Consider the following 13,588-nt stretch of genomic DNA (forward strand, 5'->3'; position numbering starts at 1 on the left):
CTACAATATGATTGTATTAAAATTTTAATGCACTCATCTATTTTCTTGTTAACCTACAATAAAAATCTATTATTTTTTTAATTTTATTTAACTTTCTGACTTTGGCTTCTTTATATAATGCTGAAAACTCAAGAGGACGATGCTGGATAAGAAAAAAAAATATTAAAACAAAATTAGCAACATTTAATCCTTTCGAAACTAACCGCACACAGTATGTGCAGGCGTGCTAAAGAAGTGGCAGCCACAGCATCTTGACATTTAATTACCTTGGCATTAATGTACAGAGTCGAAAGAACGAATGAATGAATATAAGTTTGTATTGCAAACTGAAAATCTTTAACTATCTTGATTTCTTTCATTTGTTCATCTCCGTCGTCTTTAGCTTTAAACTTTGATGGGATCCGTGAGAGCGGCTCGTACACGTACGGTGTGGATAAATCTACTGTTGTTGTTCTTGTATTTGTAATTGTGGTGTGGGGTGTGGGAGTTTGAAATATAAAACGCATTATGTCAAATGCAATTTAAGTCGTTTTCACTATTAAAATGGCAATGATTTTTTGCTCTACTGTTTTTGTTTTGGTTTTTCTTGTTGTTTGTGCTAAAGCTCACCGTTTGGTTTTGAACATAGAAACAACAATGTGAACTGTTTGGGTGAGTGTGTTTGAACAGGTGGAAATACATTTTGCAGTTTCTAAATATATTTGCAGGACTTTGAAGGAAAAAGTTCTAAGTTTTAACTTAATCTCACTGCATCTTTTTCATAAATTTTTAAAAACATTTCATGAAATTCCTTTCTGCATAAATTTGCGGTAATTGATTTAAAAATATTTTTTAATATGAGATGTTTAGAAAGTGACGATGTTTACCCTGGTGTATGGTTTTCCACACATATGTAATTTCTATGTATTTTACATTAGGAACAGCAATAAAATAAAGGAACAGGAAACAAAAAATCGTACAATATAATCCTGGATAAAACGCATCTAAGCAATATTTGGTGAATTATGTACAATACAAAGGAATGTAATTTAATAAGCTGTACAATTTTAATCTTATCCAACTTGGGTCCTTAGGTGTATGAATATTGCTAGACTAGAAGTAAAATATCTAACGGTTGTCGCATGTAAATAAATTTTCGTTGTGTAGTAAAGATGCATTTCCTTGTCGTTTTTTCAAGCTTTTTGCTTAGTCGTTGGAATAACTTTACTTGCACGCAGAGAAAAAAATTTAGTTGCTCATATTTATCATAACCATTTTAAAACTTTTACAAGTTTTTTTTAACAATATTATGGTCACATAATGTCATGACGAGGCATGATTAGTCATACTTCCCAAAATATTCACGAAAGGAAAATTATGGAAATTTTAAAAGAACAATTTTTTTTAGAACCAGATTTTCCAATGACAGGAATAGTTCTGTATCAGTCCTTCTCCGTTTTTCAGTTTGTTGTCAGTAGCATTTATCACAGATAAGTTTTTTTAAATACTGCAGAAACTAGACAATTTTGCGATTATTATTTTATATTAAATTCAGAAAAACCGGGGACAATAGATTCGTATTGAGATGCTCTTTCAGAATTTATGGTGATTAAAACAACGATCTCATCTCCACAGTTAACAGTTATTTTTCAACATAAAAATAAAAGTTCGGATGAAACTGTTAAAAAGAAACTGTCAATAAGCAGTCATAAAAAAAACTCATTTAAGTACTTTTATTTTTCCCTTCAGAAAATAAAACTCATTTCGTTTATTTTCTTATTTTTTTCAGTATTTTTCATTATGGAGTGTATCTGATATAATGTGTGTAGTAATTTATTTGATTAAGAAAAAAACAACAACAATTTAATAATGGTAAACAAACAAAAACAAATTAAAATCAAATTAGTAGGGAATGTAAGAAAAGATAAACTCACTGTTTATTGTTGGTGTTTTGTTTAAGCTTTGATATTTTTACAAATAAAGCTTGAGTGTCTGTAATTCTCATTCACTTTATTGTTTTATTTGTATAATATCTTTAGTTTTTCTAAAGCCTTTTGGGAAAAGGTTTCCTGATGATCTGGCCTAAGCAACCAGTGAAATGCGGACAGTGAATTTATCAATTATTGGGAATTCAGCACAATAATTCTTAACAAAAAAATTAATTTTGTATTCCCGTATAACTTTTTGATAAAATCCCACTTGTTTTTATGACGATTTATTCAATTGCAATGCAAAGGTGCTTTATAAATTGTAATTATCTGACCAGCGGCAAGCTGTAGGTGCTAATTTACATAAAATGAGTTTTATTATCTGACGGGAAAAATAAAACTCCTCAAATGAGTTTTATAATTTTATACGCCGTTATTCAAAATAATTTTTTATTTTTAACTAAACCTAACTAGCACTAATATAAATCAAGTATCTACAGTGCGTTATATTGACGAGTTCATATTTTATTCACTTTTAAAATAATATCTTTAATGAAAATACTCCTTGAAATTCTAATAATACATTACCTTGGTAATAAGTACATTTTATTTTCTTTGGCTTTAAAACGGCAGCAAGACTACGAAGACAGTTGGAAATGTGTTCTAGTTATAAACGTTTATACGTTGCTCATAGTTTATGTAAGACGAAATTCAGATTGTAAAACTATTGTCTAAAAAACACCATTGACTCATTTAACGGCTAAACCATATAAGAAAATCTAGCAAAAAATTTTAACAAAATTTCATACAAATAACAAATCTATGACCTTCAAAATCTAAAGTGTAATTTACCGTTTTGGTATAAATTAAGTATTTGCAGTAAGCTGTTTCATTGTTCAGTTGTTTTATATTTTCGCTGGTACCGTTGGTGTTTGTAGTTTGTGGTTGTCAGTTTATTTTCCTATTATTATTTTCAGTTTATTTTCTGTGGTATTTTTCTATGAATTTCTTTAAGAATGTAGAAGAAAAACCTGCAATTTTCATATACATATACTATAAAACTATATAAATTTTTGTTTCATTTATATGGAGGTGATGGTGTTACATAAACGTGTATTGTGCATGTAAAAACTGTGGGTGGGTGTGAAAAAAGGCTAAATATCTGTTGTTGACATAAAGTGGCAATTTTAATGTTAAGATAACTACCACTCACTATTCCTACAAATATCTGATGCACACACATCCAATCTTGTATTAAGGTACATATACAATGAAGAAACAACAACAAAAAACCGAAAGGGAAACCTCTACTTTATACTCGTCAATTCTCGATTAATATTCCAACTCACGTACTATTACTGTGATTCGTTATAGGAGTTTGTATGTATGTTTGTATGTTTGTGTTTATCTGTATTTGTGTAAGTGGATGTGTATATATACAAGGTTATGTAATGCATGGGGGCAACCGGGTTATGTGATTACAGTTTAAATAAGGTATGTGTTAAATTGCCTAAATGAGCCTATAATAAAGCAACAGTGTCACCAACCTAAGGCACTGGAATTTTAAATTGATTGCATAATTATGTAGTTGAATTTTAAAGACAAGTGAGGAATGGAAGCAAAATTTAACTAAAAAATCCGAGCCACAATATGCTAAAATTTGTCTAAAATGAAATAAGGGCATTTATCTATATACATTAGAGTTCGTTTGTGAACAGATCACGTCATTTGCTTTTCGAGTATTATCATTTTTCTGAAGGTTTTTGCGCAAATAAAACTAATGGTGTCCTTTTCTTTGGAAAATTTTCACTCCTTGTGGTGGTTCAACGCAGCAAAAGACGCGCATTTTGATCACATTTTTCTGTAGAGCAAAAACGGTTGATTATATTGCAAATTTGATTTCAACAGTCGATTGTGCATCAAAAATTAATACTATTGATGTTTTTTGAATCCTTAAAAATAGTTCCAAAAACCCACAATAAAATAAAAAAAAGTATTTTAGGTTTTTTAAATATACAAGATTAAAGGGCATTTTAAGCTTTTCAAAATGATACCAATATTTCCTTTCTATCACACCCTAACCCTGCGGCAATTTTGTGTCAATTGTTCTAGAGCACTTGTCCTGTGACCAGCGAATACAAAATTATTACCAAAAGGAACGAATTATGATAGGTGAAAACAAGACATATCACTTAACTAGTGTTAAAGAGTTTGAAGATACTACTGAGGAAAGGTAACTGACACAAAATTAGTCCTGTGACTGGGTTTTGTGGGTGTTATGTTCAATCTCTTTATATGGCATGATGTTGGTCTAGAAAGTGGTGAAATCACATCTTTTCGGCTCATTATGATAGGTCACATAACGCAAATGAACCGGTTCAGTTTATTATGAAAGTGGTCACTAAATAGGATTAAAATAGTTTGAACTTTTTTTACCAAATATTATTAAAATACGTTGAACCGACATTGAATAAGTGCGCTTAGGTTAGTTCAGCGAGTTGTTCACTTGTGACAATATATGAGACAGGTCTTGTATTAACCGAAATTGAATACGTCCATTTAGGTAAGTTCTGAGACCTGTCACAAAGTGTTAAAGTGACAGGTCCCCTTCATATAAAATGTTAGAACTGGATGCGGTCCCTACCACTTTGCAACTGTCACGTGATAAGATTGGTAGTTCCTTTTCTCCTAGGGAATATACATATGAATACAAATTGATGAAACTTTAGTACATTCAGAAATGGAATTATGGTCGAAATAACAGTAAAATCTTTGTTTGTGTCTTTATTAATTCGGAAAAGATAGGGATGTAAGCAAAAAATTCGCTATATAGAAAAATTCCAATTCGGTTTTTAAAGCCGACATAAAATAACAATAAATTGTGAAACAAAAATCATTTACTTGTGGAAAAATTTAATTATAAACTTTAGTTGATTTATATGAGCAATTCCACGAGAATGATAACCCCGACTGAAAACACAACAACTCTTAAAACTGTTTTTCAAGATGATCTGAATTGGAGAAAACACTAAAATTGTAACATGTGAAATTATATAGAGCTTATTACAACATTTTAAGGGCGAAAAATAATAGTTTTAACTAACTATATTTCTTTTCATAATTTAATTAGTATGTTTTAGGCTAAAATGGCGGTGAGGAATTTGGCTCTGATTGTTTTGTTTTGCTATTAGAACCTTGTTTTTTGAAACCGAATATATATTTTCTATTTGTGTTTTTTAGTTTTTGTATACATATGCACATATTTATAGAATATATCGTCCCCTTAATAAAACAATAGTGTATAATTTGTTTGCCATTTCGAAAAAAATGAGTTTTATAATTTTTGTGTTAGTAGATATCTAGAACAAAACTAATATTTCAATTGATCTTTTGACATTCGTAAAAAATAAATATTGAAACAAAAATGATTTACTTGTGTAAAAATTTAATTATTAACTTTAGTTGATTTATATGATCAATTGATATTATATTATTTTACTTATAAAATCATCCAAAGATTTTTTGTTTAAAATATGACGGATTGTAAAGGAAAAATATTTGGCTTAGTGTAAGAAAATAAAAGAAAACATAACGCCTCTCACGATTTCCGCATATTTCCACATATAGGGTAGAAGGGGGATCATGCGCCATAGGGGTACATCTGCCAACACCGAATAACTTAAACACCAAGCAATTGCTTTTGTTACATTATCAAGTTATGGATTCGTTTATCGATTATTTATCATCCCTGAAAGATTGAAAGTTTAATTTTACATATGATGTGAGCCAGACGCGATTAATGATTTTTCTACAAGCTGTGAAAATATTACAGCGTGCGAATTTTTTGCGCCAACTTCTTTAGTTTTAGTGATACAAAATAGATATTGGTTGGTGATAGAATGTCAATAGTAGTGAACAATAAGTGACAATAGTTTTTTCGGTCATTTAATTTGAAGTATGAAAAAACTTTATATTAAACCTCAAAACTCCCCCTGAGGCACATACGCCAGATACAAGGAACCCCTGTGATGTAGAGCAAAATCTTGATAAAATATAGAAAAAATCAGTTACAATTTGTTTAAATTTTTTTTTTGCTAAGTTATGTGAAATAAACAATAAATATCTAGTTTATTATACTTTGTTTTGTGAATTAAGGTATGAAACAGTAAAATACGTTTAGATTTTTTGATTTTTTGTCTTATTTTACAAATGACATATCAGCCCCATCCCTATGGCGTATTAACTCCATGGGTGGGGTGGTTTCGCCGTTTTTGGTCAGTCTAGAAATGTTAAAAAAATCTGTATATTAAGATGAGATAGGCAAGATTGAAATGATCAATACTAAAGCCAACATATCGATGTATCCGAAACAAGAAAAAAATTAAGAATATATATTGTGGTTTTAATTTGAGAACGCATCAAAAAAAAGTGGTGTTTGGTCCCCCTTCTACCCTACCTCAAAATTACTTCTGTTAGTGTAAGATTAAAATAAAATATAACGACTCTTACGACTCACATATTTCTACACTTACCTCAGAATTACTTCTGTTTTATGTCACGTACGATATACCCTTATTTCGCTGGATATTTTGGACAACAATGTATCGAAAGTACTTATTAGTTTTTAAAATTATAGTACCCACTAAATGGAATATAAAGACCAAATTATTTTTCAGATACTCTTATTTTTGCTAAATCATTTCATTTCACTCATTTTTGTAGCCAAAACTATAAGGAATCACTGAACAAGGTTGAAAATCGGTATACGGAGGTTTTCAAGGTTGCTGATTTCGAATCTGAGGTAAAATTTTTCAAATTCAAAATGGCGAATCCAATGTGGCGGCGTAGATTTTCAAATGTATGCTGATTTACATGAAAATCGGTTTGCGGGGGTATTCAAGATTACTGATTTCAAATCTGAGGTAAAATTTTAGAGATTCAAAATGGCGGCGTAAATATTTACATGAAAATCGGTATGCGGTGGTATTCAAGATTGCTGATTTCGAATCTGTGGTAAAATTTTTCGAATTCAAAATGGCGGATCCAATATGGAGTGAAATCTCTGAGATATTCTTACAAAAAATTTGCACTTTTTGCTTCACGTAATCCGATTCCTCATTCAAAACATTGCCGCATTCTAGTGTAGCAACAATAAAATTGTAAACAGCAGCATTCTTCTCATCTTTCTTTAGCTCATCCAACCAATCTTCCACTAGTTCGCTATTTTGCAAGCGAAGGCTGCTACGAAAAATTATATTTCTCAAAAAGTGCAACATGAAGTTGACAAATTAAACTCAAAATCCTTTATTTAACACGTTTCTGATTGTTTAAACACAGCAAAATTCGACCAACCTTTTAAAAGCTTAGCCAAAATTAATTTTTTAAAAAAAAATTTTAAAACAAGTAAGAAAGTATGGTCGGTCAAGCCCGATCAAATAATATTTATGTCTATATGAAAGTTATTTATGTTGAATTTTGTGTATATACCAACATTTTTAATTTATGGACCGATCGTAACAAAATTTGGTGACATGAATTTTGTATATATAAAACTTATTTGGAGCGAAATTTGTGTAGATACATATATAAATTAAACATTTATGACCGATAAAGTCCAATTTCGAGAGAACATTTGTATGGGAGCTAGGTGAAATAATGGACCGATTTCAGCCAGTTTCAATAGGCTTCGACCTTGGGCCGAAAAAATTATATGTACCAAATTTTATCGAAATAGCGATTCTAAGTCGATCGGTATACTTTAAGGTGGGTGTTAGACCAATACATCTGCACAAATGCATAATACCCTCCCCACTATGGTGGTGTAGGGTATAATTAAAGGTTATGTCAGAAGTATGAGTTTTTTCTCAAAAAACATTTTTTTTTTACAAAATATTTTTTTAAACTATTACTATCGCTTTTGTTTTCCATATTTACTTCAAATTTGTGTTTGTTTTCTAACTATTTAAATAAACTTAAAAATTCGATTGCTTTCAACACTTTGCTTACAAACAATGGCTTTGAAAACTTGCCGTTATTTGCTTTAATGTTTTCTTTATCAAATACCAACAACAAAAAATTCAAAAATGGGTGAAATTACCTATAATGCATAGGCGTACAAATGTCACGTACAATGTAACAAACGACGCATAATTCAGTTTTTAACAGTTGCTTTGCGTATTACTTTTCTAAGGGGAGTGGTTAAAAATCTACAACAAATTTGAAATCACCAAAATGTTGGCATCGAATAACTATCTATCTGATGGTGATTGAGTAATAACGCTTTTAACAAAATTTGCTCATCCATATCTGCTTTACAGTGCGTTTATACAACTCTAAATCCAAAAGTTGAATTAGTATGTGGTTAAGCTATTAAAACAAGGAAAAAACTCTCATTCGTTTCAATAATCTTATTTATATTTTTCAACTTTAAATACATAATTGTTATGCCCTTATTGGAAAACCATTTAAGAAGGTATACTGATGAAAAATAATAATATTTTGATCTATAGTAATGACCTTTAAAATTACAAAAGACTGTTAACTTATTATGACCCCATTATAAAACTGTATCCTACAAACAATTTGATTTAACTATTTATATTAAAATTTATTTAAATTCCCATTCGTTACTTAAGTTTTCCCTTCTCTGCTTTAAACAATCAAGTCAAGGATGTTAAAAAAAATTATAAAACATACCAAACAAAAAAAGACATTTGAAACATTTTTATGTATGTTAAAGTGTTAATGAGCAAAGGAAATTAAGTTCATTTGTAGCAAAGTTACAAAAGGCACAAAAAAATAATAAAATAAGTTATAAAAATTTTCAAATTAGAATTTACATTTTTGTAAGATTGCCTAGACTTTAACTGGGGCTCAGTCTACGGTATGAAATTTTATAATTAAGGAAATAACATAGTAAAATTACAAAAGAAATAAATGAAAATATAAATTTAGTTGATGAACAACGTTTTAATTTTTTTTTTTGCACCAACCAACACGATCTCATTGTTCGCAAGGTATGAAAATTTTCTAATTAAAACACGTTTTTAACTTTATATATCATTCAATTTATTTAAAATTTTCTCATTTTAGTTTAAACACACTCACATACATACAGTTATTTATTTCTGCTTAAGTGTGTGTGTTAAATAAAAATGTTATTTTAATTCGTATACATTTGTAATGTGCTTATTTTTCCATTTTTTTTTTTTAACTTTACAGTCTCAACAGTAGCAGTTGAAGCGGTACTGGGTCGTACAGCCACTTTGCCATGTGACATCGAACCGGAAGCCAAGGATGATAGAGTTTATATGGTCCTGTGGTTTCGTGAAAGTGCTGGTAAACCACTTTACAGGTAAAGCATTATACAAATATCATCTCTTATATGACTTTTAAAAATAATAGTAATAATAAAAGTAGAGAAACTAAGCACGGTGTAAAATGTGGAAAAAATTCAAGCATTTGTAGACAAGATACACTCAAACACATACACACTTTGTTCTTATAGAAATTTATTTCCGCATATAAAAATCTGACAAACACAAAAAGAATATAATGTGTAACTTTGGATTTTGAGCTAAATGCAATATTAGATAAGAGAAAGGAATGGTTTCCGGTATGAGGATAAAATATTTATGTTTGTTTTTGTTATTTATGAACGGTTTTTGGGAAATAATGTATGATAGGATGTATGTTAAAGCATTTAAGATTATTTCAATTGTTTGAAAAATACCGCCGGAAATTTTTACAAAAAATTTAATTTAAGAGAATTAAGCTTGTCAAATAAATCTGTTGATTTTACAATGATTTCTGTGATTAAAAACCATCACTATTATTTTTAGTAACTTTAGCTGATAGCATGTCATGGTAATGCTCTCAGCTAAATCCAGATGTTTAGTCATCATGGAGTCGTTGAAACTGAATACAAAAAGATTGAATTTCTTTTGTTTTTCAAAGTGAAAAAATCAGAGACATACTTCGGTAGACCGTACCAAAATGTACGGTTACTAATCATTTAGGGATAAAAATAAACAAGCAAAACGTTATATTTTGAATACCGACCATCAATATGTGATAATAAAATATTTTTCTCATATACGGGCTATATGAGGGGTAGGGTCAATTATGGATCGATCCTCACAAAAGTTGGTAGAATGATTTAGGTTAATATAAATCTTATTTATATTCAATTTCATCACGATATTAATTATTACACCGCAGAACAGAAATTTTGCGAAAATTTGCGAAATTTCAACTTCGTTTTGTATGACCCTCATTATTATGCTATACTTGTTTTTTTTCCAGTCAGCTCGCGTTTTAGAAATCACGGTTTTTATATTCCCATTACATACCCTATTTTTTGTGTTTTTTTTTCTTCTAAATTTTGGGTAATGTAGTTTAGAACATGAAATTTTTTTTAGCATGAAACTGGTCTACGCAAAGATATGTTTCCTTTGAGTATAATAATTTTGGTAGATGTTTTGGAATGTTTGTATAAACTTTCAAGAATGTTGGAATTTGACTCTTTTAGCTTTATCCGCCATAAAATTTTATATTAAGAAAAATCAGTCACTAAATATTGAATAAATATTTCATCACATGCTGATAGAATTCTAGCAATTGTTTTTTTTTTTTTTGACTGCACTTTTGAGATTTTTTTAATATTTTCAACTTTAAACCTGCATAATTTTTGCACCAAAGCAAAATGTAAATTTTATTCCTCTGTGTTACAAGACAATTATTAATGTTCTCGAGAACAAATGTTGCGCGATTTTCAACATAATTTACAGTAATTTCAGAGTACTTAGAACTAATTTAAGCAAAACTCAGGATTTTCACATGATCAACATATTTATGACTGCCCAAACAGAATTCCGGAGGAATATTTTTATGGTACTAGGTTAAATCGTGGATCTATTGCCCATTTTCAACACTATCAACAGATAGTATTTGCAGAAAATTTCAGTAAGCTAGCACTTTTCGTTTGGGCTCTATCGTGATTTCAACAAACAGGCGGAGAGATATAGCTAGATCGTTTTAGAATTTCATAAGGTCGCAACATATATATACTTTTATGGGTCTTCGATGTGTTACAAACGGAATGACAAAATCAACTGTATCAAGTGGGTATAAAAATATTCGTGGTATTCTAAAAATTATCAAGGGCCTCATTTTATAAAACAAAGTGTTCGGAGAAATTTGCATGAAGAATACTGGAAAAAAGTTTTTAAACTTTAATAGTTTCCATACTACTGGCCTCATTTTATAAAATGCAAACGACAAAATGCAAAGAAATTTTGAATGGACAATATTCAAGTTTAAAACCTTTTTCCCAGTATTCTTCATACAAATTGCTTACGTTTCTGAACGCTTCGTTTTATAAAATGATGCCATAAATTTGTTTAACGTTTGTCGTTGCGGTTTATAAAATGAGGCCCTAAATATTGAATAAATGTTTTATCAGATGCTGAAAGAATTCTTGGTTTTTGTTTGGCTGCACTTTTAAGATTTTTTTTTAAATTTTCAACATTAAACAAGCTTAATTTTTGCGCGCAATGATAAAAATGAATAACATATCAATCAGAAATTCTCTTTAAATTGTAAAAATAAGCTAAATTTATCAAACATCTGTTGATGGGACGCTGATTTTTAATATGAATAAATTTTGAAAACCAGATGAAAAAATCAAATTTCTCGAAAAAAATTTATTTTAAAGTGATTGGTTTAAACTAAAATTTGGAAAGCCTTTTAAATGTGATACTTTAAAATTACCTTAACCAGTAATACTACACGTGTTTAAAAAAAATGCAAAAAAAATATTTCCCATACCCAATGTGCAATTATATCCTCACACATTGCAAGTTCTGGAATTATTCCTAACGCTAAATTTGCAACAAAAAAAGTGGTTCACACAAAACGCATAAACTAATTCTCACACATACACACTGCAGAATACATGAACATTAGACCTGCCCTTAAATAAAAGATTTGTTTTAGACGGATATAATTCTGTTCTGTACTAGTTTTAACTACTTTAAATCTTGACGCTAATCGGATAAGGAGAACCCATTGAAATCAAAGGAAAACAAAATAAAGTTATTAAGATTTCCCGCGCAATTTATTCACAAAGCAATTATGTATTTTAGCATAGTTTACATTTCTTGTTGCAAGCAATATTGTATTATCTACACTGAATTCCGTGTAAAATGTGCGTAAAGTATACATATTCTGTATCGTTATAGACAGTGTTTAAAAAACTAGACTACAAGTAGCAGTAGCAACGAAAAAACACAAGTAGTTTAGTTAAAAAATTAATAAAAACTCGGAGTCAATAATTACTACTACTACTGCTACCTTCACATTTTGGTAGCAGTAGTTGTAGTAGCTACCTTAAGAAAGAAAAAGTTTTGATGTAGCAGTCATTAGTTTTTTATTAATTCTGCTACTTTTAAAATTTAGTAGTAATAGAAGTAGCAGTTGAGGTAGTAGAAGAAGTAGCAGTTAAGTAGCAGTTGAAGTAGCAGCTAAGTAGCAGTTGAGGTAGCAATAAAATAAGTCAAAAATAAAAATCTTCAGCCAAAAAAGTATATTATGTGTTGTTGTTGTGAATGTATATTTGTGTAAGTTGGTCGTGTTGTAAACAAAAGTTCGGCTTTTTTGTTATACACACATAAAACACGATCTTTCTGTTAGCAACACGAACATCTGAGACGAATAATTCTTTCAAACTCTCTCAAAACAAAAACAACACACAGTGTTTAATTCTGTCAATTTTGGTGTTATGACTGAAGATTTTCTTTTTTGACTACTTTTATTGCTACCTTAACTGCTGCATCAACTGTTACTTTACTGCTACCTTAAAAATTAAAACTCGATATAGAGCAGTAGCACTGATTTGTATTTTTATGCTACTACTCCATTTACAATTCATGTTTTATTACTACTGCTCTGTTAAGAGTTTTATATTTTGAAGGTAGCAGTAGTTTTAAAAAAACAAGAAAACGAAAAAGGACAAATGCTACTGCTACCGCTACATACACTTTTTTGAAGCAGTAGTTGTAGCAACAGTTAAAAATTTGTTAGTTATCGTAGCTTTTTAAACACTGGTTATAGATAGCGAAGTCGATAAGACATGTCCGTCTGTATGTTGAAATCAACTTTCCGTAGCCTCCAAAGAACTTACATACATGATTCATACACCAATATATCACGAATTCTTCCGGCTCGGTTGCTATTTAAAATCGACAAAATCGGCCCACAAATGGCTGATAACTGAAATGACCGGGATAACCTGGATTTTTGGCCTATTTTTTATCTATATCTGGATTACTATGTCATTAATATAGACAATATGGATATCCAATGATAGATATTTCAATGCCCATTACAACGATGTATATAAGGCTATAGTAAGTTGGACATACAATGGGACAAAATCAATAAATTAAAAAAAATATTAAAAAATTTAAAAAAAAAAAATTTTTGAAAAACTTTTTAAGTTAAAAACAATTTCGAATAAAAAATAAAAATTTAATTTTAAAGTACAATTTTGTGAAGAGTATATAAGATAAGAAATTCCTTACAACGTTGTTATTTTTCGTTCGCCATTCATGCTTTAATCTTGTTATGAAGATAATTTTCTCTAGAAGAAATAAACGTTAAATGTTATTTTATTAGACATA

General features: G+C 29.6%; 1 protein-coding gene across 1 annotated transcript in view; it reads left to right on the forward strand.

The window, feature by feature from the left end:
• The window catches only part of side-III (sidestep III), a 460,575-nt gene that overhangs the window by 273,235 nt on the left and 173,752 nt on the right, over positions 1-13,588 (forward strand). The window contains exon 2 of the mRNA XM_065503027.1: positions 9,129-9,261. Coding sequence (XP_065359099.1) covers positions 9,129-9,261 — 133 coding nt within the window. The remainder of the gene's footprint in view (positions 1-9,128; positions 9,262-13,588) is intronic.

The sequence above is a fragment of the Calliphora vicina genome, chromosome 1 (assembly GCF_958450345.1).
Source record: "Calliphora vicina chromosome 1, idCalVici1.1, whole genome shotgun sequence".
Classification (NCBI taxonomy): domain Eukaryota; kingdom Metazoa; phylum Arthropoda; class Insecta; order Diptera; family Calliphoridae; genus Calliphora; species Calliphora vicina.